General features: G+C 39.5%; 1 protein-coding gene across 4 annotated transcripts in view; it reads right to left on the bottom strand.

Annotated features, from left to right (window-relative positions):
- PRKAR2B (protein kinase cAMP-dependent type II regulatory subunit beta) overlaps positions 1–26,902 on the bottom strand; it is a 110,544-nt gene that overhangs the window by 16,276 nt on the left and 67,366 nt on the right. For all 4 annotated transcript variants that reach the window (XM_073809577.1, XM_033862894.2, XM_073809576.1 and 1 more), the window contains exons 3-6: positions 25,368–25,420; positions 18,125–18,208; positions 7,960–8,066; positions 4,355–4,508 (exon numbers count right to left, since the gene is read on the bottom strand). In XM_073809577.1, coding sequence (XP_073665678.1) covers positions 4,355–4,508; positions 7,960–8,066; positions 18,125–18,208; positions 25,368–25,420 — 398 coding nt within the window. The remainder of the gene's footprint in view (positions 1–4,354; positions 4,509–7,959; positions 8,067–18,124; positions 18,209–25,367; positions 25,421–26,902) is intronic.

Consider the following 26,902-nt stretch of genomic DNA (forward strand, 5'->3'; position numbering starts at 1 on the left):
ACTAGGTGGCGCTGTCGCACCATTTAAAAAATATACCAGCTCCTTGCTCGTTTTCCACCCCCAGCTTTTTGAGATATAATTGACCTACAGAATATTGTGGAAGTTTAAGGTACACAACATGTTGATTTGATATATATTGTTAAATGATTACCACAGTAGGGTTAGTTAACACCTCTATCACCTCACATAATTACCACTTCTTTTTTGTGGTGACAACGTTTAAGATGTACTCTATTAGCAGCTTCCAAGTATGTAACACAATATTGTTAACCGTAATCATCATTTGTACACTGGATCCTCAGAACTTATTCACTTTATAACTGCACCGCCCCCCACCCCAGGCCCTGGCAACCACCATCCTACTCCGTTTCTATGAGTTCAAACTAGCACTGAGTTCTTTTGCTATAGATAACAGCCCTGGAGTGTTACAATTCGGTGGGACATGACTAGCATTGTTTTTGAGGTATAACTGGCATACGACATTATATTAGCTTCAGGCATACAACATAATGATTCAACATTTGTACATACTGTGAAATGATCACCACAATAAGTCTAGTTAACATCCGTCACCTCACATAGTTACAGAATTTTTTTTCTTATGATGAAAACTTTTAAGATATACTCACATAGCAACTTTCAAATATACAATACAGTATTATTAACTGTAGTCACCCTGCCGTACATTACATCCCCAGGATGTATTTACAACTGGAAATTTGTACCTGTTGACTCCCTTCACCCATGACCAGCATTTTTATATTAAAAAAAAAAAACAGAATAGGAAATCTGAGTGTGCATCCCTTTTAGTAAAGTGTTGAGTTATATATTTATTTCAGTTATACACAAAGGCACACACACACATGCACTGGTGGTGACATTTCCTAATGTGCTTCTTGTGGGTTGCGGTAAAAAATACATGAAAACCAGTATTAGAAAATGGTTTTAAATCATGAAAGTACAATGTAAAGAGATGCTGAAAAATTATTGACTTTAGGGTTTCTGTCACCTTTTTAAAAAGGTGCACAGAAAAACTACAACTTTCTTGAGTAGATTCTGATTCCAGTGTTTATCATGCTCATCATTCTAAAATGTCCCTATGTTTATACTACTTAACCTCAAAGATACCACAATGAATTAAGGAACTAGAGAAAACTTTAAAGGTAACGGCTCAAAAAATGGTTTTCCTACAAATCTTATATTTTAAAAATTCCTACAAAACGTTATTTTAGTTCTCAGTTAAGAGCCCCTAGAATTATGTTACTTCGGCATACACTGATAACTATACCATCTTAATATAAAATAAAATTAATTGGGATATGTTCTTTAATTAGTAAATTACTATGCCAACACATTAGGGCTCAATTTAAATGAACTCATACGATGGAGAAAAATACCAGTGAGGATGTAAGTCTCTAGGTAATTAAACATCCTGTTCTCCAATTTAGTTTACTACAATTTTAGAAGGGCTGTAATTTGGACTTGTACTCTTAATCATTTTTTTAAAAGAGAAAAAATTTCAAGATGATTAGTAAAAATATTGAAATAATTTCCAAGTCTGGTTCTGCATCAGAATCAGCTGTTGTGTTTTTTTAAAAAAAGGTTTATTCTAACATCCCAGACTTTAATGACTCAAAATCTCTGCATATAGGACTCTACAATAATCTGTATTTCGTAAAAGCTCCCCGAGTGATTCAGATAAATAATCAGGTCCGGGAACCAGATGCAACACCATTTTATGAACAGAGTTTACTGCAAAACAGAGAAGACTAGAAATAGGTTAGCAATTTAGAAATTAACCGTAATGAGCTACACATCTCAGGAAAAATTTTCTATTAGTGGCCCACCTCTTCACACCCACTGTGACATATAAATAAAATCCACAAAGTCCCATTTCAAATGTTTTCATTCTAGTCATTTCAATCAATCATTGCCCCTCTGAATCACCAGCATGGTCTTATAGATCAGTTGATCCCCCAAGGCTAACAGTGACCTAGTCTTATTTACAAAGTTAAGACTATTCTACAAAGGACTTTTCTCTTGAGATTTGCTTATCTTTACACCTGCACTTATGTGGCAGAGCTCCAACCTGTTGGTCTTAAAAGCAAAATCTCTTTTCTACTCAGCTTTTGCTGAAAGGGGGTTAGTTAGGCGAGCTGCTAAGAAAGCAGGTTCGAAGTATTAATTGATTATATTATTATAATTTTTTAAAAACACCTACTGCACTTAGGCACATCCCCAAGGTGATCATCACAAACTGCCCACTTTCATAAAGCTTGAAACATGTACAGATTAGTACAAAAATCTCTGAAAATGCTTAATCCTACCTGAGAACGTAAGTATCACACGCACTGGGAAATGGTGGGCCTTTGTCCCTAGTTTAAGGTACCTTCCAGGGCTGAGAACTTTCAGTATTCAAAGGGCCAACCCGCTAAGTGTGTGACCTTGTTCCAAGGACCTGCAGGGAGAAGCCTTCCTTACCATGTGACAGTCTGACCCTGGCTGGCAACCCTATCAGGATGATTAAATTTTAAATGATACCTTCCTTAATGAAAGAGATAGAGACCCGAGGCTGTGAGGGCAGGCAAATGCTTCCTAGGGGCCAAGTCCGCTGGAGTTTGGAGTGTTTATTTTGCTGGCTTTGGGTATTCCAGTCTTTGATAACCCTTAAGACACTTCAGCTCCCTTCTACCGGAAACAATTCCAATTTTGCTTCCACCACTTAAAAAGTGACTCATCACATTTTGAATAAGTAAACAGCAACTGCCTGGGTCTAATAAGAAGAAATGCACAATATGTCGTTTCTCTGATCAAGAGCTATTTTTATCAGTTGGATCCACGGCGGAGTCAAAGGCTGAGTGGTGACTGAATAATGTGTAACTTCTCTGAAGCTACAGTCCTTGGGAAGGAGATTGTTAGCAAACTTCCTGTTACTTCAACCTCGTCTCCTTCCACAAAAGGATTTGAGAGAAATAACCGAGTAAACGCATGTCAAAACTATAGGATGGGATGTTTTCAACAATTTTAAAAGGAAATACAAGTATTGACAACACTCCCTTTAAATCAGGGCTGTTTAAAGTGTGTTCTGGGCACCGGCAGCCACTGGTGTCTGCTGGGAGCTGGTGAGAAATGCAGAATCACAGGCCTCATCCCAGACCCGGTGAATCGGAATCTGCATTTTAACTGGATTCCCAGGTGATCCCTAAGCACCAGATTAAACACAGTCCAGCATCAGCTTGACTTGGGTCGGCTACTCTGCATCCTAAGATCATCTATGAAAAGAATCTCCCTCCCCCCCAACCCCAATTTTTTTTTTTTTAATATTTATTTACTTGGCTGTGCCGGGTCTTAGTTGCGGCACATGGGATCTTCGTTGCAGCATGTGGGATCTTTAGTTGCGGCGTGCGGGCGTCTTTAGTTGCAGCATGCGAACTCTTAGTTGTGGCATGCAGCATCTGGTTCCCCGACCAGGGATTGAACCCGGGCCCTCTGCACTGGGAGCATGGAGTCTTGGCCACTGGACTGCCAGGGAAGTCCCCCAAATGTCTTTAAACCAACTTTTAAGTCTTGTAGAAACAGCACCATTAAGAAATTTTCTTTAAAAGCCCAGGTCTGAGAGTCCCAACCCTGAGAGTCTGATTAAGTTTGTCTGTGGTAGGGCCTAGGTAAGAGAATTTTCTTTTTTAACACCTCCAAGAAATTCCGATGTGCATCCACGTGAGAAGCACAGGCACCACGTATTTTTTCTCCACACGGCCGCTTGGCAATGCAAAGTTGTTACCAATCCATTTACACAGCGCGGAGAGACTCAGTTCATAGTGGTTTCTCAAGCAGGCATGAGAATCACCCAGTGGGCTTGCTCAAATAAAGACTGCTGGGTCCCATCGCCAGAGTTTCTGAGTCGACGGGCCTGAATCAGTAAGTGGGGCGTCAATTTGCATTTCTAGCAAGTTCCCAGGTGATAGAGAGGCTACAGGTCAGGGGCCCACACTCTGGGAACCACAGATGATGATATTTACCACAGACAGCTATCTGAAAAAAGAGCACTGAAGCCTTTGTGTGGCTGGTTGGTTTTTAAGAGTGAGTAAAAGAGGAACATTTTGGATCTGAGTGTCTTTCCCACGGCCAGTAGGTTAAACTCCTGACTCAATTTGGGAAAAGAACATGAAGATTTAACTCAGCACAGTCCTAGTGTCCAAGAGTTCAGCATCTAGTAGTTGCTTAATAAATTCCCTGATGACTGATGATGATCCCAAATAAATCTACCTATTAGAACTAAAATACTGTAGCCACCTGGCTTCTGTCATAATGATTTTTACAAATGACATTCAGGTCAAATAAATACTTCACTCACCAAGCCCCACAGAGCACCGGGAGAGGTAGCAGTGATTGTAGCTGCTCTGGGCGTATTGTACATTAAGGCCAGTTCGCCAAAACTCCCACGATTGTCATAGTTGCCAACACACCTTCCAACACCATCACATTTCACGTAGATATCAAATGTTCCTCTGTTGCACATGTGAAAAAGAAGACGTAAAAGTAATTCAAGTAAAATCTCATCACGATGAAACATGAGCCCTGGGAAATACAACCTCATTCTTTTTTAAAAAAAAAATCATTTATTGCTTAGTCTTATTGCTGGGACATCATAACACATTCACCCAGTTAAAATTTAAATGTCTAGAAGGGTGAATAGTGCCCTGGCCCAGCCATTCAGTTTCCTCCCAGATCCGCCACTGCCCCCAGCTTCTTCTACATCCTGGAAGAGGTCTTTACATCGGGGAGAAGCAGGAAGCAGCTGGCTGGGTGCACTGGGAGCCTTCCGCAGGCACAGTAAGGCAACAGGGGTCCTCCCTGAGATGTAGGACACACCCAAGGGTGGCAGCTGAGGATGGGCTCTTAGTTTCCTTTCCCCTCTAATGACAACAAGGAATAAAAGGGCATCAATATGTGAAAAAGACACCACCAGTTCCGGACAAGCAGGAAGAAGAGAGCATCCACGGGACGAGGGTAAGGCCCATCCATGTGTCTGTTGTCTCATCGTCTGGGGCAAATGAGACTAAACAACAAATATTTAAGGTATTGAAATAAATGATAAAAATATAACTAAGACTGCAACCAAATGCAATATGCCAAGACAACCACCTGAAGGAATGTGTGTGAGTCTGCTGACTGCAGTGACCTCTGAGTATAAGAATTGGGGAGGATTCTAGGGACATTCACTGTGTAATTAAAGAGTTTTCGTTTCTAAAATGAATATGTATTACTTTTGAGAGCAGAAGAAAATAATTTTTATAAAGAATATAGCTCTAACAACCTGGTCAGACACTGCTGTACAGTACTTACAGGGTCCTTTATAATCTACAGGAGGGGCCGGCAAGCTGAGGCCCAAGACTGGCTGCCTGCTTCTGTAAATCAAGTTTTATTGGAAAGACAAACACACCGGCGGTTTCTGCATTCTCTGTAGCTGACTTGTGCTATGACAGCAGAGTTGAGTAGCTGCAACATAGACCTCATGGCCCAGAAAGCCTGCAAAATTTACGCTCTGGCTCTTTATACCATCTGGCCCTTCATGTTAGACTGACCCCACAATCTAAAAGTGGTAGAAATTCAGGCTAAATATCTGATCCTGGTCTTTTTATAGTCTTTCTGTGCTTATCTTTTAATTGGGTTTCTTCTTCTAGGCAAGTAAAACAGTCACTGCGCTGCATATTATCCAGACCCTATATTTCTGGAAACTGCATTCTTGTTGTGGAGAACTGGTTTTCCACGTACTGTATCTTATCAGAGAACACGGTTTCAAGGCTTGCTGAAACACCTGGGAGGGCAGACAGGAGAAATTCTTTGGCTTTATTTTGTTGGCTAAACTCTAGCAAAGACAAAACAGGGAGTGCTTTTAAGGTTAAGAAAGGATTATGAATAGTAAAGATACCACAAAAGCAAACACATAAGATATTAGAGACAAAAGATATTCATGAATAAGAATAACTGGTTTTTAATATAATTCACCGCTAGAATGGCTATTTCAGGGATACCCTCCAGAATTTGTTTCATGAATAGTTATTTTTCAAGTACAGATTAATTTTTCTATTTATACTCTTTACACGTTTGCACGAAAACTGTTTTCTATGTTTTCTACTTTGAATAGGATAAAATACACAACAAACGTGTTGACGAGAAGTACAGTGAGCTACTAGTCCAGTTGAAATCTTATCAGTCTAAAAATCTGCTAAAATACCGTGTGCTGCATTTTCATATAGATTTCTCCCCTGAGAACATGAAGCCCTGGGCAGGGCAGAGCCACGAAAAGAGCACACACAGTGGCCAAGAGACCCAGATGCTGGGTCTGCTCCACACTCATCATCTGGGTGACCTTCGCCGACTCGCATCACTTCTGTGGGCCTGAAAATTGTCATCTGTCGAAAGGGTGACGAGGATCTAACTGAAAAGGGAAGGTGCTATATACAAACGTAAGGCGTTTTTATAGTCAAAATACCTACTAAAAGAAAATTATTCCTGTACTACCTTTGGGGTTCGCATAGACCCCTACAATTCAATACGATTAAACAGCTGAGAGAATTTCTGAGGTGTTTCGTTGATGAAAGCTGTTAATGGTACAAGAATCATGACTTTAATTTACATGTGGGACAATTCTAAAATCATAGAGTCTAGCCCCAGCCCTGGCTAGTGCAGCTCTCCCGGGTCACCACGGACTTAGGGGTGAGGGACTGAGGGACTCAGAGAGCATGTGCTACTGATGCTTGAAAGGTACCACCCACAGAGCCCAGATCAGGGAACAAGTGCTAAGCAGACGGGGGCGGGGGGGGGGGGGATTTTCTGCGGAGCCTCTGAGTAGAACACAACTTGGCCCAGAGAAGCAAATGTAATCCGACAAATCAGGCTGGGAGATGATTTGTGTTCCATGCAAACAGCGCAGGCGTTGGTGGTGGTGGTGGGGTGCTTGGGGAATCCAAACGTCTCATCAACACCTCATCACCATGTTACAGAAGTGCAGAAATGAAGACTCAGTCCAGGCTGCGCACCTTTTACATCTTAGGATTGTTACCTAAGTATTGCTAAAAGCACACTCTTCTTTTTTTTTATGTTATTTTAATTTTTTATAGCTGATTTTAATTTTATTTTTTGATACAGCAGGTTCTTATTAGTTTATACACATCAGAGTGTACATGTCAATCCCAATCTCCCAATTCATCCCCCGCAGCCACCCCGCTTTCCCCGCCTGTTGTCCATACGTTTGTTCTCTACATCTGAAAAGCACACTGCTCTTGGATGAAGTCAAGCACAACTTAAACTTTCTGAAATTAGATTTTCAATATAAATGCAGGCCTTCTCACTTAAATAACTTCTCTACAGAGTTTTTAACAGACAAATATGATAATGCATGAACAATTTCTGGAAAGACACGCAAATTACTCACTCTGCTGATTAGATGCTGCTAAAGCAGTAGGAAGAGAGACTAACCTTTCACCTTAGGCCCCTCTGAAATACCTGAATCTTTTAAACCATTAGCATGTTTTACTTCATTAAGTAATAACACAAGAAACTTTTTAGAAAACATAATAACAGATTGAGTTATATGGAGTCAATATCCCAGATGTTGTATTATGCTGCTATTCTCACAGTAACAGCCACCTCTAACTCTGTAACAGGCATCACTACCTCTCCATCAGAAGTTAACAAATGAGGAGGCTCCCCGTAAATGACAGATTTCTAGATTAACCAAAAGTCACCAGTCTTCCATGCACTATGTCTCTTTCCATGATGTAGCACGGTTTCACTGCATGGGTTCACTGTAGGTGTGTAGGGCCAGTTACACAGGAATAAGGGTAAGGAGGGAAGAGCAATTGTCGTACATTAATCTGTCAGGCGTTACAATAGCCACTGAGATTTCCACAAAAGGTTCATTACCTTTCAGCAGTGAAGTTACACAAAACTTACCTATCGATTACATAAAAGTTGTCGCCATCATCACCTTGATCAATTACATGTTCCCCTTCTTTGACCAATTTTTCAAACATGGCATCTAATACTTGAGACATCTGCTCCTATTTTTCAAAAAAGAAAAGACAATCTTGGTTTATCTAGAACATGTTTAGCTTTATATTTAAAGAACCATAATTAGCTTATACTTCTGTGAACAAGCTCAAAGAAATGGAAATATCATCACTGCCATTAAGTCTTGTCAAAAAAAAAATACACAGAGGGCTTCCCTGGTGGCACAGTGGTTGAGAGTCCGCCTGCCAATGCAGGGGACGCGGGTTCGTGCCCCAGTCCGGGAGGATCCCACATGCCGCGGAACGGCTGGGCCCGTGGGCCGTGGCCACGGAGCCTGCGCGTCCGGAGCCTGTGCTCCGCAACGGGAGAGGCCACAACAGTGAGAGGCCCGCGTAACGCAAAAAAAAAAAAAAAAAAAAAAACACAGAATAGTCCTCCTCACCACATACAAACCAGATGATTATATATTTACTCTCATATTCAGTACCTGAATAAAAGTAATTATAATTAGTCTATTTCAGAATATTTGCAACTATCACTACTTTAATATGAAAAATTAACCACCAAGCCATCATATACCTTGTGAAATATAACCTTAGCAACTAAAATGATCAAGTTAATAAAGAACTACTACAAATGTCTTTTAAAGATACCTAAACTTTTAAAAAACTTCCCTATTTTAGTCATCACTAAAATTTATATAGAGATTACCTAAATATTTAGTGAATTTAAATCCTGACTCCAATCCTTCTTGGTTTAGCACTAAAAACAAAATAGAAACCAAACCAACAAAAGCAAAACCGAAAAAGATTGTAGCCAATATTCCACCACTATCTTTTGTCACTAAGGTTCTCTTCAAGAAGCAACCATATACCACCCTAGGACAGATTTATTAAAACTGAAGCCAGAAACATCAAACCTATCAGTCAACAACTATTTAAAAATTTTTATTCTGCTAAAGTGTGCTTGTCAAGGCTTAAGGATAAACCTTACCTAGTGAGAATAAACTAGGAGGCAAAAGAAATCTTTCCTCAGAACAAATACAGGAACAATTCAAAAACGTCTGAATAGTTAAAAACAAATGGATATGGAGAAACAGTATGGTGCACAGTAACAGAAAAGTCAGAAGTCATAAGAAGGCTTCAAGTAACTCCCAGGCCAAAATCAATTAGTATTATAAACAAATTAAGGAGCTGAAGACAGATTAGAGGGTGAAAAAGATGCAAGTAGAAAACACAGGTTGAAGAAACAAAATATTCTGGATCAGAGCATGAACAGACCATGTGCGATTCTCTTCTTTTTGAGACGCCATTAACATTTCACAGAGACTATCAAGGTACGACTCCACAACCATGAGAATGGGAAGGGGAAACTGGAGGGGAGATTTCTAGAGCAAAGGGAAGTTAAATGGGGGCAGAGAGAGCATGCAGCCCAGAGAAGGGCAGGTGGGCCTGCAGTGCGGAGGGACTGACCACCTATCAGAGCTCCAGAGGCTCCAGACTGGGAAACACCCGGTCCGGTCAGAACGGGACTGAGACACAGCTGAAACAGGTAGACCGATTCAAAATCCTCCACGATCCGTTGATACCTTCCTTCCAAATGCCTCAACCCTGAACACAGAACACCTGGCAACCAAATATTAACCCCAATTCTTCCCAGACAAAAAATCAGAGTCAGGTTCTTGGGAGAAACTAAATAAATAAGAGAGAACTAGAACAGCTACTGTGAAGATTGGTGCCCTGGAACAAGGACCTTCACTTGCTGGGATGAGGGGTTCCCCCATGTTAACAGCTGGCCCCCTGTCACTCAACCAGCAGGACACTGGTGGACAGCCCTGGCATGCTTACTCAGGGCTCCACATCAGCTTTCCGTGGCCCCTCTGGGAGCCTACAAGACTAAGATAAACAGCAGTATGACACCAAATGAGCTAGAAAATTCAACAACAGTGATGAGCTTTCAGCAAGTTCTACTTTGTATACCCAGAGATGTTCACACAATGTTATATCCATGAGATGAAAAACAGGCTATTTAGAAAAAGAGCCAATCAGAGAAAAATGGGTAAGTTGAAAACTGAAAACATGATTACCACATTTTTTTCTGCCTTTTAAATATTTGATTTTTGAGAGCAGTTTTAGGTTCACAGCAAAATGGAGCGAAAAGCATAAAGAGTTCCATAAACCCCCTGCCTCCACCCAGCCTCTCCCCTACTGTCAACATCCCCACCAGCAGGTACATTTATTACAAGTGATGAACCTACACTGCCATCATTATCACACAAAGTCCACAGCTGACATCTGGGTTCACCCTTGGTGCGGTGCTGTACACCTGGTGCGTTTTGACAAATGTGTGACATATACCCCCCATTACAGAATTTTCTCGTAAAAGAACTAAGAAGGTAAATTAAAATAAAAACTTCAAAGAAAGGCGACAGATGAAAAGACAGAAGCTCCAGACAAAGTGATATTAGAGATAACAAAGGGGAGAAAATCATCAAAGAAATACGCAATGAATTTTCCAGAACCACAGGATGTAAGTTTTCAGACTGAAAGGGCTCACTCAAGGGCCCGGCACAATCAAGGACCAGAACCTCCACACACACACGACAGTGTGGTTTTAGAACATCAAAGATACAGATCTGACCTGCAAAGCTTCCAGAAAAGGGGGAAGGGGCTCTTAAAAACATAAAAAGATGTTCAACTTCTTTCAAAATAAAGAGGAATGCAAATCAAAATTGAAAGGAGATACCCTTTTTCACCTGCCAGATTCAGAAACATAAAAATGTTAGACTAACACACTGGTGGAGATGGTGTGGGAAGGAGGGTTCCTCCGGCAGACGGCTGATGGGAACGGGTCTCAGAGGGCGCACTGTCAACAGTCGGTATCATTTCAAACACGCTACCCGTCACCTCACTATTCCTTGTCTAGGAAGTTATTCTATAACACATTTGTGAAATGACATGTGCATGGGCATTTTTCACTGCAAAATGTGCATTGTAATAGCAAAGAATTGAAAACTCAAGTTTATCTACAGGTCTCTGGATAAATAAGTTTGACACATCCATGCATTGGAAAGCTACGCAGCTATTAAAAAAAAAAAGTATGGATTTTGAGACCCCTATCTTTTACTGGAGTTGCTGACAAGCACGAGAACACTCAAAGAAGGGCAATCAGGAAATCTGAAACCCTGATGTAGGAGGAACTTCAGCGAACACATGCTATCTGCAGCCACAATGATGTCGTCGGTGATTCCAGAGGCCAGGACTGGGACTGCTGGGTGGAAGTTTCTGGAGATTTTGGAACAATGTTAAGACCTGTCTAAGAAGGACAGCTCTCTAGCAGTGACAGGGCAAAGAGATGAGCTCCCTGTTCCTGTCAAGACAGGCTCACCACCTTCCACATGCTGTCAAAAGGGCTCAGTGGTTTTCAAACTGTTTTCTGGAAGCCAGGGATTTTGAGGAGGTGCTTCAGTGATCGATTCTGTAAACAGCTGATTTTTTTAAACCATTTTTTAGGATTGAAGTACAGTTAATTTACAATGTTGTGTTAGTTTCAGGTGTACAGCAAACTGATACACTTATACACATACATTTCAGATTTTTTTCCCCTTATAGGTAATTACAAGATATTGAATATAGTTCCCTGTGCTATATAGTAGGTCCTTGTTGATTATCTATTTTATATATAGTAGTGTGTATATGTTAATCCCAAACTCATCCTTAAAGTGTGTTCTAACCACTAAATATTAAAACTAAAGTAAATCAACATGTTCGGATGGATTACATATACATTTTTTATGAAGTAAAATTTCATGTCACATTAAAATTAACCATTTTAAAGTGGACTAGTGGCCACAAAGTTGTGCAACCACCACCTGTACCTACTTTCAAAACGTTTCCGCAAAAGGAAACCGTGCGCCCGTTAAGCAGTCATTCCCCATTCTCCCCCCCCGCTAGGCCCTGGCAGCCACCAATGTGTTTTCTGTCTCTGTGCATTTACCTATTCTGGATATTTCATATAATGGAATCACACAATACATGATCTTTTGTGTCTGGCTTACTTCACTCATTATAATGTTTTCAAGGTTCACCTATGTTATAGCATATATCATACTTCATTCCTTTTTACGGATGAATAATATTCCACTATATATATATACGAACACACACCACAACTTACTTACCCATTCACCTGTCGATGGACACTTGGGTTCTTTCCACCTTTTGGCTATTGTGAATAGCGCGACTATGAACATTCATATACAAGTATTTATTGGCACACCTGTTTCAATTCTTTTGGACCTACACCTGGGAGTGAAATTGCTGAGTCATATGGTAATTCTATGTTTAACTTTTTGAGAAACGGCCAGGCTGTTTTCCACAGTGCTTGGGCCATTTTACTTTACCACCAGCGATGTACCAGGTTCCGATTTCTCCACATCCTTGCCAACACCTGTTATTTTCCTTTTTAAAAAAACGATACCCATCCTAGTGGGGGTGAAGTGGTATTTCACTGTGGTTCTGACTTGTATTTCCCTAGTGACTAACCATGCTGAGAATCTTTTCATGTGCTTATTGGTTATCTGTATATCTTCTCTAGAGAAATGTCTATTATTTAAGAACTCTGCACATTTTAAAGTTGGGTTGTCTGTCCTTTTGTGGTTGAGTTCTAAGTGTTCTTTCTATATTCTGAATACGAGGCCCTTCTATAAAGCTCTTCTAAGAGTTTTATAGTTTTACAGCTTACATTTAGGTCTTTAATCCATTTTGAGTTAATTCTTGTACTTGGTGTGAAGTAGGAGTCCAACCTTGTTCTTTTGTGTGTGGATACCCAGTTGTCCCAGCACCATTTATTGAAAAGACTATTCTTTCCCCAGTGAATGATCTTGGCATTTTTGTTGAAATCAAATGGCCATAGATGTATGGGTTTGTTTCTTGACTCTCAACGCTATTCCATTGTTCTGTATGTCTATCCCTATGCCAGTAACACACTGGTTTTTTTTTTTTTTTTTTTGCGGTGCGTGGCCCTCTCACTGCTGTGGCCTCTCCCGTGGCAGAGCACAGGCTCCGGACACGCAGGCTCAGTGGCCATGGCTCACGGGCCCAGCCGCTCCGCGGCACGTGGTATCTTCCCGGACTGGGGCTTTAACCCGTGTCCCCTGCATCGGCAGGCGGACTCTTAACCACTGCGCCACCAGGGAAGTCCAACACACTGCTTTGATTACTGCAGCTTTGAGGTATAAGTTTTGACATTGGCAAGTGTGAGTCCTTCAACTTTGTTCTTCTTTTTCAATATTATTTGGGATGCCTCTTCTTGTATATACAATATTAATACATTAGACAACAGCAAAACGCAATGTGTTTTCATGGTTTAGCTTTATAATACATAAATGCTACCAATTTAAACTTTTATAAAAATATATACTGATAAAAATAATTTTAAGAAAGAATATGAAAACGCTATAAATACAGAATACCTGTTAGAAAAAAAAAAAGAACTGGGTAAGAACTCTACGTGTAGAGTTTGCTGCCACCGAAATTTTAAAAAGAATATACTTGTATATACATAGAGTAACCCTAGAAAAATATGCACGATAGTGCTAAAAGAACTTGGCTCCTGAGAAACTGGATTGCTGGGAGACAGGGATGGAAGGGAGATCTCCTTTCACTGACTACTCTTTTGTTCCTTTTGAATTTTTGTAAATTCTATATGCATACTGATTTAAGTTTTTTAATTAACTGAAAAACCAAACTCTCCATTTAAACAGAGAATATAACATTACATCTTCATGTGGGTAAGAAAAACTTTGGGAAGAAAGATGGTGATGGGTTTGCAGGACGTGGCTTTCATCCCCTCCCTGGATTCCCGTGTAAGCTCTGGCACCTATGTGTGAAACAGCAGCCAGGGCTGAAGACGAAGCCAACGGGGGGCAGTAAGACAGTGCCTTCTCGATGTGCTGCTAATTGGGAGTTCATCAACCCAGGCGACATACGGTCACCTATTAAAATTATGAAGTTTGATTAAATGGTTTACTAACATTTTATTTTGCTTATTATTTATATTTCAACTCGTTTAGAGCAGATGGAGGGGGGCGATCGGCTTTATTGATTAGCTAGGTCTAGCCCTGAATGTCAAGTGGAGAAAAAGATGAAATATAGCGCTATAGTAAATTTTTTTTTTGTTATCTTGGAATTAGCTGCCTTTTAAAACGTTATCACGCTTAAGAATTTGTACATGGATAAATGAAAAAGTAATCCCTGATAAAATACAGAACATCTATTTCTTTTAGAACTTCTCTATGTGACAGGTGTCTCTTCTAGTCAATCAAAATGTAATTTCCCCATAATTATGCACAGAGTGAAAAGAACGTAGGAAATATTCAATATGCAGAGGCTTATCTCGGTGACTGACAGCTACTGTAGGAAATCCACATCTTATTCGCCTACAGAATGTAAATTAGAGACTGAGCTCGGTAAAAGGGCTTTGACTCCCTTAAAAAATAACAATTTACTCTCCATTAATCAAAGAGCCTATCATATAGCATAAGAAGATTATTTCAGTTTGCCTAAAATTAGAAATATTTCAGAAGAAAAATGGCCTGCTGAGTCGAGCATTAAAATATTCATGAAAAGAATATCTTCAAAGAGGTTAATAATTATAAATGCTGTGCTCAGTGTATGAATATACAGAACTCTAAGGAAAACTGTTCTGAGGTCTAGGAGGGGCTAGATTTTCAAGCTAAACAACGCCTTGAGGAAAGTCAAGTGAGATAGTGGATGCAACGCCAAGACTGTTCTTCTTGCCGGTTAGTAATTACGGCTTCCCCTTCCTCCTTCCAAGTTTTTCCATTTCAGGAAACGGTACCACCTCCGCTGCCAGACACTGGGGGTCATCCGAGACTATTTCTGTCAGGTCTCGATTCATTCAGTCAGCAGGTACCAACTTCTGCTCGTCCTGAGTATTTTATGAAACCATCCCTTCCCCCCTTCTCCTTAGTTGGGCGCGTTTCTTCTCCCTGGACCGCAGCACGGCTCTTTCCTGGATCCATTTCCTGGCACGGAGGGCAGTGCGGTCTCCTCACTGCGCTCCTTTCCTTTGTTCCTGACCTATCCGTCTCTCGCCTTTAACTCCACGCCCTACCCTGCCGCCACAGTGACCTCAGACACACCTGACTGTTACTTTCTCTGCTTAAAATGCTACTGTCTATAGTATGTGTCCACTGCCACGGTGCTCCTTCCTGACACGGCGCGCACGTCTGAGCCCCGCCACTGGATGTCTTTCACTTTAGACTCCAGCGTTAACGCGCTCTGTGCTTTTCGTTCAACTTGCGATTTCCAACTCATTTTCTGAGGCTCGTCTCAGGTGGCCTCTCCAGCTTCCTGGATCCTCACGTGGGGCTGAGAGACCCTCATCCTCTCATAGCGCCCTGACCGTATTACAGCATTTATCATGTTTTACCAAATTGCTTTGTATGTGTATTTGAATCCCTCACTAAATGATAAGTTCCAAGAGCACAAGAACCATGTCTAAGTATTTTTGTGGCATCCTACGCCTTCATACAGGCCTTGGAACACAGTGGTTGGTCAAGGAATTGACCTGAAAGGAGCTGCTATATGATAGGCAGATTATATAAGTGGAATATATAATTCAATTTAAATGCATTTGGGTTATGACAAAAAATGTATACAATAAAAAACTAGAAAGCTGCTTAAAATATGAACTTAACTTAAAATCTTCAATCTGCTATGTTTGGGGAAAAATTTCTTATTCCAGGTGGTTATTTGCTGAGAAGAGTTAATTGTTACTTATTTATATTTTGTATCATTCTTAGAAGGATTTAAGATAGTAGGGAAATAAATCAAGATGGTATGAGCTCAAATTCAAAAAAGGTCTTTTGTAAACAACTATGTAAATATATTTACTTCCTCCCTATAAAACATTCAATAATGGTAACTTATGAACTTTGTAATTCCATCAACGGGCTTTTTCTTTTTTGTCCCTATGAACTGTGACCTTTAAAATATATATATTGAAGACCTTCATCAGAGCAGCGAAATCTAAAAAAAGGCTTAAAAAACACCTATGTTTATAAAAATAACCATTTTAGTTAAAGATGCTCCCTGCCAGAATATACCAGGAAAAGGTTTTTTTTTTATTATTTTAAATGCAACCAAAATTTTCACAATGCTTTAAAAGAGTTAAAGTTGAAATGGAAGAAAAATCAATTTAATTTAGAGGATGGAATAGAATAGGCAGCATGCCAGGAAATTATAACTGGCAGTGATTTCACTCATGCCTGTTCATCACTCAGTGTTTGACTCCACAGTATCACTGTTCGGTCACTGCTGAAGCATTAAAATACTGGTTGAATTGAATAGGGAAGCATGCAAACAAAATAACATATGATAGTACCAAAATACTGACCTCGAACATTTTCACATTGGGCTCTGGTCCTTCCTACTCAAAGTATGGTTGTGGGCTGACAGCGTTGCCATCACCTGGGACCTTGTGAGAAATGCAGACTCTCAGGCTCCACTACTGATCTACTCAACCAGAATCTGCATTTTTCACAAGATCCTCTGATGATATATAGGCATATTAAAGCTTGAGAAGCCCTGTTTTTGGTGACCCTGAAATTCTCCCATGCAAAGCTCTGGCCTGAAAATACAGAACCTTCCTGGCTGAAGCCTACCCCTAAGGATAAAACTAAGGATTGATTTCACAGCTGTCTTCCGTGTGTATCTGAAGCAAAAGAATTAAATACTTAGTTTAGTTCCAATAGCAAAATTATCATCTTATACACACACATAAAGTTGTATCTTTCCACTAATAATTATTTGGTCTCATTCTGGTGGGAGATCATTAGAGATCATAGTTTCATGCCCTTTATTTCATAGAAATAAATCTGAGATTTATTTGGAAGCCCATCAAAATTTCACAAGTTCCTTTTAGTCACTTATTCTACTATTTAATACTACCAGGAAGATTTTCCATTCATAAATGAAATTCCTAAATTTTCTATCTTAATCCCATTTCTTATTCTTCCATTATGAGAGAGAACTACCAGCAACCCTTTCTTTAGAGCTCCTAGTTTTGCAGACTTGGTGATAACTCTAGAGGACGTGGATCAAAGTGGACAAAACTTGTGTTATGTGGCCCTAAAACAAAATCTCCAAAGTCACACAATATAATATGTGATCCTGGAGGACATAACATTAGCATAAATGGTATTAGAAACAAAAGAGCTTTTAAAAATAATTTCAGGGTATAATATAACCCAGCATAGAAGACACTGTATAAAGTAGTACTTTCCTCTTCAAAAAAATGGCCTTTTTAAAAAGACCTCATCTTAAAAGAGTGGGTCTTGATTAATGCGTTCTTCTCTAGGGCATCAATCCGAAAACTATTAAGATGTTGAGTTTGACCGAAGAAAGAATCGAGGTAATTTACCAAAGTTGACTCAGGTTTCACATGGGGAACATGGCAGCAGGGGCTCTTTCCCAAATGACCACATAGCAGTGAATAAGCATAATCCATGATGAAGGAAGCAGAGCATTTAGGTCAGGGTTAAGGGCAAAGTCTGAACAGTACGGTCACTCTAGAAATACACCCCAAACTAAAGACTAGAGATTTCAAAATCTTTACAAAGAAAAAAAAATCCCTCTACCTTTAAAGCCAAGTAAAACTTTACTTTAAAAATATGTATAATATGAAAGTCATACATTAAAATAATGACTATTACTGACTGGTGAAAGAGGCATTCCCCCATGGGCCCTGCACATCCCTACGTGTTCCTGTTGAGTGGGCGAAGAATGCGAAGTCTTAACCTCTCTTCACCTGGGCCACTTCTCAGGGCTGTGTTTGCAGCAAGTAACCTTGAGGGATGAGAAGCCTTCCGCCGAGAAACAGGCGCTCACTCCTTGCTATGACAGCAGTGACCTCCCCAGCTCCTAGAACACAACCCACTTCCTGTGTAGACATCTGCAGTGGGGCCTTTACATCGCCCTGGGTGATGTTAGCTTGTAAAGAGGGTGAAATCCAAGATCCTGCACGGTTCTCCACACGGACACTGAAAAAAAAAACCGTTGCTACTATTGAGATTTTATCTTACCGGATCCAGGTTCTTAAACAGCAGGATGTCTTTGCAAGCTTCTTGCAATCGATTTCTTTGATCGTCAGTTTTGGGATGTATAATCTAAAAGGACACCAAATTAACAATTAGTCTACTCATCTTGCTCTTAAGGGATAAAATTTCCTAGCAGGATATTAGAAGGAAGAACGGTTAGTGCTGAGGTTCACTTTAGGTGACTAGACATTAACTACCAGCCTGCTAAACAGGGGAGAGTAATACAGTTCGTCTCAGGGAGGTGGTGTACATTCATCAATACAGTACTTGAAAGTTTTTCAAAGGAGTGTTTCCCCCAGGTTAGCAAGTTCATTCTGTGAGGGTCTGCATTGGCTAATCACTAAAGACACCAAGGCTCCAGCCAGCGGGAACATACAAAAGGACAACATGTTGTAACAGCTATGTTGAAAATCTACACACTGCCTTTATTCTGCTTAATACTCTTTAATACTGTTTCATATTCTTTACCATTGAACTTAATACTCTTTCAGGATGTAGCTCTTTCCTTCAAGACTTGATAAAGTCTCTAGAAGTGAGTAAATTCTTACCTGTATATTGCTTAGATGTTAAATACATTTTTATGCACAATGTATATAAAATAACTACGCCCACGGAGATTGCTTTTCCACAGGGAGCAAGCAATCACGCGCTGTCACACCAAGGAGACTACGGATCTGAGGGAGAATGAATCCAACAGTCCTGGTGCGCTCATCTGAGAACGAGTTCAAAGAAAAGCAGTGTACTATTTGCTCAGAAACTTTCATTCCTGAGGGTAAAGGCCAACAGAACGCCTTCTGTAAGTGTGGCCGGCCAACTCTCCTGAGTCCCTTCCGACCAGCAGAAGGCTCACGGACTTGGCCCCGAAGGCCCATTCTTCTGCGAACGCGGGTACTGTGTAACTGTAAGATGAGTCTGCGAGGCAAGAGATGGTCCTAAAAGCAGAAGACATCGAGTTGGTCTCCTGGAGACCCATACACCACCTTTTCCTATCCTAACGTTGACACACAGAGTGACTGGAAGAGATGCTGAAGAGCAGGAGCCCCACCATCACAGCAACCGGGATCAGGCAGCGGTGAGCTCTGTGCCCGTGAATGTGTCAAAACGCGCGACGGGAAAGTAAAATCGGCATTTCAAACCCATCTCACATGGCTAAAAATCAGAGGCCCAAGAACAACTGAGGAAATGTACAGTATATGTGTACTATTTATGTGTGTACTGCTTATATACTATACACACACAAAAAAGCAGTATACACAGGATACTGCTACCTACTATTAGCCAGTGAGAGAGGACGTTGCTGCCGTTTTTCCTCTAAGGGTAAGGGATATGCAAACTTTTGTTTCCTATCCAATCAGTATTCACCTCAACCTAGATTCTACGACGGCACGTGGGCCCAGAAAAAGCAGATCCTCCTGTCTAAGAACTCACTGCTATACAAAAAACTTAAAAAATTTGGATACGAACTAAATCATGCCAACCAAAATTCACACGTGCCTACTTCAAATAAGGCTAACACAATAAAACAAAAAGTTATTTCTCACTTCAAAAAAGCCATCTGGAACTCCGAACTGAAGCAATCATAAACGTTTGCCTGCTGAGCAGCTCTGTCCTCAGAGAGAAAAGGTTGGGGATGACGTGTCGCTGATGCTGAAATGACCTCCTAGGCCCAAGAGGGAGCCACCTCTGCCCGGGGTGCCACGTCAGCAAACCAAAGCTTAGATAACTCTCGTGTCCCTATAAATGCCCCGCTTTGCCAGAAACACAGTATATCCAGTCAGCCAATCCCCCAAAGCCAAGCCAAATCTGGGCTCTACGCTTACTTCCTTGTTCCTTACTCTTTATCCTATAAAAGCTTCCTACCCTCCACCCCATTTTGCAGCTCTCTGGACCCTTGGGAATGGAGACTGCCCACTTCGTGCAGTGTTAAATAATGTTTGTATCACTTAAACTGTCTTTTTAAATCATTTTTAACACCAGCTTGTACCTGCTTTACCCTTGTCATCAATTTGTCTTTCTCTCCTGACCCATTCACTTTGTATTAACACCTCACACAAAACCCCACCTTCTGCTTTGCGGCCACCTAGAGGGGTGGGATAGGGAGAGTGGGAGGGAGACGCAAGAGGGAGGGGATGTGGGGATATATGTATATGTATAGCTGATTCACTTTGTTATACAGCAGCAACTAACACACCATTGTAAAGCAATTATACTCCAATAAAGATGTAAAAAATATATACATATACATAATGGAAAAGAATCTGAAAAAATTATATATATAATTGAATCACTTTGCTGTACACCTGAAACATTGTAAATCAACTATACGTCAATAAAAATTTTTTAAAAACCCACCTTTTTCCTCTTCTTTCTCTCTCCAGCTACTTCTCTTCTTATGAATTCATATGTCCAAATCTTGTTTCTCCATTCTGCCACCCCTACTACTGTCTACTGCTCTTCTCTTTGTTTCCCTTTTTCCTTTCTTCCGTCTACCTGCCATCACTCCTCAGTGCCCAGAGTCCGTTATCTATCATAGCCTCCACCCCCGGCCATGAAAATCCTGCTCTGCGTCCTGGAAAGCACACAGTCAGAAATTGGGTGAATCTTTGAAGCTCTGGCTCCCCTGCCCTGTACCAACTGCTCAGAAGACGCTCTCCTACTTCTACAGACTCATTTCCTTCTGTTGGGTTTGGTGTGATCCGACATACAAGATCTGCATCTGGATAACTAAGGCCTCGGCAATGTGCCCGAATGTGATTTTTATTATACTAGAGGCCACTTTGTTTTTTATTAAAATTTATTTCTGATTTCAGGATAAAAATCTTATTGGTTAAACAAATACTGATGTAGCACTTACTATGTGCCAAGCACTGTTTTAAGGGCTTTAAAAATTTAAAAAGGGCTTTATTACTAGCTTTATCCCAGTAAGAGACCCCATGAAGCAGGTGAATGCTAAGTGAAATGAGTCAGACAGAGAAAGACAAATACTGTGTGATCTCTCAAGAGAAAAAAAGTAAGAAAATTAACTGGCCCAGGTAACTTCTTCCATGTCACACAGTTCAGAAGCTGTAGAGCTGAGATTCAGTGCAGCTGTAGGCTGGCCACAGAGTTCATACTAGAAACCAGGGTCAGCAGACCATGGCCTGAAGGCCAAATTTCTTTTTGCATGACCCCTACGCTAAGAATGATTTTACATTTTTTAATGATTGGGGGAAAAAATCGAAAGAATGTTTCCTGACACATGAAAATTATATGAAATTCAAATTCAAATGTCCAGAAATAAAGTTTTCATGGGTCACAGCCACAGCCGTTCATTTATGTGTTGTCTATGTCTGTTTTCCTGCTATAACAGCAGAGCTGAATAGTTGTGACAGAAACAGCACGGCCCCCAGAGCCTAAAGTATTTATTCTCTGAAAATAGTAAAATTCCCCCCAAAAAAAGCTTTACAGGAAAAGTCTGTCAGCTCCTGCCATAACCTCTGTTGCCTTTCAATTAAAAAAAAATTAGAAAAACAATAAGTAACACTGACTTACATGTTTTCTTTAAAGGAAACACCGTGCGTCTATTTTGTTAAGTAAGGCAAGTCTGTACAAGATATTTTCATATCTGTCCAATCTATTCTCATACCTGTCCAATCTATTCTCCACACAGAGGTGAAAGTAATCTTTTAAAACTTTAAATCAGAACACCGCATTCTCCAGATTAAAACCTCAGTGGAGTCCATCACATTCACAGAGAATTAATCCCCACTCCTTCTCCACCCTCACCTCAGCCACTCAGCCGCAGCCACAGCTGCCTTTATTCAGAGCCTCCGACTCCTCCCACTCTGATGGGCTTGGGTCAACCCAAAGTGCACTCCTGGGCTTTTGGCAAGACACTCTCCACGTACATCCTCTGGTCTCACTTCAAGGAGCCCTCCTCCAACTATTCCATTTCATTAGGGACGCTGTTGGTCTGGGGGGTTTGGTTTGGTTTTAATTCCTACACCCTGTTACACTGTCTTTTTAGCACTTAATATTTTGTGACTGTTAATCTACTAGCTTGTGGTCGGCTTCTGCTATTAAGACTCTAAGCTCCAAGACGGCAAGAACTCCATCGTGCTCACCACTGTATACCCAGCACCCGGCCAGATATGCAGAAGGCACTCCCAAAATACTTCAGGGAATACAGAAGAAAGAAATACTCCACTCTTAAATTTACTAGCTCTTCTCTGCCAGTTTCTACATGCTAGATGTATATAACCCTTATATTTTCATTTGTTAAAGGTATTCCAACCAAAATCTAATTTGTTGTTTTCCAAAATCAGTCTTAAGTGTTTGAATTTTCTTTGAATACACATCAAAGAATAAGTATCTATTTATACTACTCTGAGATTTTGGGATTTGATAATATAAATAGGGTCTCTAAAATAAGACAAAATGTCCAAATGAAATGTTAGTTTATCAAAATACACTTCATGTTTTCCTTACAGACATTTTCCAGTATCAGTTTAGAGCCGATTACATTTTGAAATCTGTAATAATCATTTCCAAGGGCTATGGTACAAGTGCCTTATAGTATCTAAGACAAAAAATATTAAAATATTTTAATATTTATTAAAATGTTTAATATTTTATTTTAGTATGTAAAAAAAAATTACAGTTTTTAGTAGAGAAGAGTCAACCTAATGGAGAACCCAAGACACTTCATTATAATGATGAATATATTATTAATAAATTAATTTTAAAAATTAAAGTAACATTGAAGGGTGTTACAGGGACAACTCAGGGTGAATGCCCAACCCACAAAGATGCCTCCTTCTCTAGGAACTGCCCTCATTTATTTTTTTAAACATTTTTTAAAAATTTAAGCATTAAAAAAAAATTTAAGTATGGTTAATTTACAATGTTATGTTAGTTTCGGGTATACAGCAAAGTGATTCAGTTATATATACATATATATATTTTTTCAGATTCTTTTCCATTATAGGTTATTACAGGATATTGAATATAGTTCCCTGTGCTATACAGTAGGTTCTTGTTGGTTATCTATTTTATATATAGATAGTACTGTGTATATGTTAATCCCAAACTCCTAATTTATCTCCACCCCACCCCGTTCTTCCCATTTGGTAACCCTAAGTTTGTTTCTATGTCTGTGAGTCTATTTCTGTTTTGTAAATAAGTTCATTTACATCATTTTAGATTCCACATGTAAGTGATATCATATGATACTTGTCTCTCTCTGTCTGACTTACTTCACTTAATAGAATAATCTCTAGGTCCATCCATGTTGCTGCAAATGTCATTATTTCATTCTTTTTTATGGCTGAGTAATATTCCCTTGTATATATGTACCACACCTTCTTTATCCATTCCTTGTCAGTGGACATTTAGGTGGCTTCCATGTCTTGGCTGTCGTAAATAGTGCTGCTATGAACATAAGGGTGCATGTGTCTTTTTGAATTAAGAGTTTTCTCTGGGTATATGCCCAAGAGTAGGCTTGCAGGATGCCCTCATTTATAAGTGGGGTCCCCCAGCCAAAGTCAAGTCTGTGAGAAACTCTCCACGGGGAAGCTGGGATTTTGAACTGAGAGAGACACAATAAGAGTGACGGGCAGCTGAGTCCCTTTCAATGTCGATACTCTTAGGTGCTGCACAAATGCTGTGGAAGGACCCCAGAGGGGGCTGGCTCCTGCCTGCTAGCCACAGCCTAGGGTTTTCTTTAACACTTCCAGGAATTCTACAAGATTTCCAAGCATATGTCCAATAATTCCCCAATGTTTTCTTTTGTATTTAATCTCAATGTGATTGTTTTATTCCCACAGCCAAATGAATTTTAACTGGTATAGCCTCCCCAACAAGACTGTTAGAAATTAGTTGGAGTGATCCAGCCAAACACCTTATCAATCACGTGGACCAAATGGTAGCTAACAGTTTTCGAGTCTATGAGATACTGTATATTGTTTTCAAACTGTATTTTTAAATGTTCTTTCCAATTTAGATTTTTTACTAAGCTAAACAAGCTCATCAAACATCTCAATTATCAAGGTTTATCATATACATTTATACACAAAGAACATTGTCTTCGAAGTCACCCACTAGTGTTTCTGCGAGATACATAAATAAAGTGTAGGAGAGGGGAGGGTTTTTCAGACTACATGGAGGGGTAACAGCACATTACACATTAGAGACGATACCGTGATCCTAAGGCAACATAATTTTCAGACTGGAATTTATGGACCTGATCAAAATATGTAAGTTATATACTGAGAAATGAACACTGCAAGTCTGGTGCTGCGAATCCCCATGGGGACAGGAGTGAAATGGGATTTTTCTCCAAAATCTTCTGTGTCATTTAAAGCTCCTGATCTTTCTACCACTGGATTTTATTTATATTTCAGGGAGCTTAATGATGTAATGACTTAGGGATCCAGTATCTGCTTTTCTATATTAAAACTCAATCTTACTTTAGTATTTTTCAGAGCTACAGAAACAGATTTTTGTTTTTATTTAAGGCCAAATAGAAGAAAACAAACTTTTGCAAAGTATGTACTCAAAAAAAAAAAAAAAAGTACATGATTACTTTCCATTTCCAGGCTCAGTAATCTCCTATTGAGTTTACTTTCTACTAAATAAATAATAGGAGAATGGAGCTAAAGGACACAGCTTAAAAACTGTTTCAAACCAAACTGGACAAAGTCTTGCGAAAACTTCAAGACCTCCAAGAAATCAGCTTCTGAGCAAACTATCAGACTCACAGATTTTAAAACACAGTAACTGCTGTACTGACATTTTAGATGTAATTTTACTGTGATTTTCTGTTGTTGTTTCAGAGTAAGCTTCTGTTGTGATAAAACAGTAGGAGCAGAAGGCTTTTCCCAGCGTTTTTCTTTCCTAGAAATACTTACTTGTCTAAGAAAAATAACATTATCACTTTGGGAAAGATAGCTAAAAACATTTTTCATCACAGACTATATTTTTGCAAGAGAAATAAAACCACAACTTCAGTGAGTTTTTATGTTCATCTTTCCTCTTATCCAAAGAGAGAGATGCTTTGGATTGAAGTAATTATACAGAACATGAAGAAGAAGTAAACTATCAGGAGATAAGGCTAGGAAAAGAAACAGTCAAGATAATTCCATTATGCCCCGTGTTAACCTATATGCCTGTTAACATCTTTTCTATTATTATTTTCTTTATCCAATACGGGAGTATAATTTAAAATTAACGCATTCAGTAAATTACATACCCTGGACTCAGCATCGTCTTCTTCTTCATCAGGATTATAAGCTTCTGCACATACTATAAAAATAAAAATGGACATTTTAAAGATTCCTTCACCAAGAAACATGCTACAATAAATGTATCTTGAAAAATTAGTGAACAAAAAGAGGGCTGTGGTGTAAAAAACCATTAATTCACCTCATCCAGGGCAAGCAGTCTACCCCCCAAAGCCAGTTTGCTACTGCAATTTATAAGGAATTTACTAAAATATAAAGCTGCACTTTAAGACACTGATAACTGCTTCCTTTCTCTTATTCAGAGAAACATAGCTAACCTCTTTCATCTTCATTTCCAAGCTACAGAAATGCATAAGATCAAAAAATTACCTGAAAGAACACACACAAAGTCTAAGTCTGCTTTGAAATGATCAATTTAATCAAGCAGTTATGAGTAACTTTCATAAATTATCATAACTCAATCTTCCAGGAACAAATGCTATTAATATTTTGCATATTCCTTTCCAGTCTTTATTCTGAGCTGAGTTCATACCGCATCCACAATTTTAAAACCTGCTGTTTCATTTAACACTTAAGAATTCTGTATGTCATTAGAAACATTTTGTAAATATTGTTTTAAGGATTGCTAACTAGTTACCATAAGCTATAATTTACCACACCCCTAATGCTAGACACGAAGCTGACTTCTGTTAAAACAACCTTGCAATAAACATCTTCATGCATAAACATTTGTCTACATTTCAGATTATGCTGTGGAATTATTCCCAAATGTTATTTTGGGGGCTAAAAGGTATGACAACTTTTAAGGCATATTTATCACCATGTTTCCTCCCAATGGGATTATACCCATCCAGTGTCCTATAAGCAATGTGTAAGGAGACTCCTCTAAATGGTACCGCAGACTTAGATATTAATGCTCAAACTCTCTGCCAATTTAAATGAAAAAAATATCTAAATTTTTAAGTATTACTGAATTTGAACAATGTTCAAATGATTGTAAGCTGACTGTATTTCCTCTTTTGTCCCTATGTCTGAGGCATTTATTTTTGTATTTGGTTTTCTTTTTGACTTATACCAGTTTCTCAATACCACTTTGTCATATTTCTTATAATCATTTTATCCAGTTTGATTTTTTTTTTGGCCACACCACGTGCCTTTCAAGATCTTAGGTACCTGACCAAGGATTGATCCAGGGCCATGACAGTGAAAGCACGGAGTCCTCACCAGGGGACGACCAGGGAATTCCCTCCAGTTTGCTTTTTAACTATAATTACCAATTTTTTTTTTGTCTTTGTTTTTCTGATCAATTATGCATGCTGTTTGTTTTTAATGTAATGACATCAGCGAAGAAAATTCCCCAATATGATTTAAACCCAATTTTAAACATCACAAAAGTACCACTGCTTTTGAGTTTGGTATTTGTAAATCTTCTTTATTTGCAAATCTACAGATCTGTCACTTCTCTTCTTTCAGTTTGTAAAGGGAGACCTTTTTACATTTACCCTTTAATCTGTGTGGACTTGACTCTGGCATGGATGTAGAA

This window comes from Tursiops truncatus, chromosome 9 (genome assembly GCF_011762595.2).
Source record: "Tursiops truncatus isolate mTurTru1 chromosome 9, mTurTru1.mat.Y, whole genome shotgun sequence".
Taxonomy (NCBI): Eukaryota; Metazoa; Chordata; class Mammalia; order Artiodactyla; family Delphinidae; genus Tursiops; species Tursiops truncatus.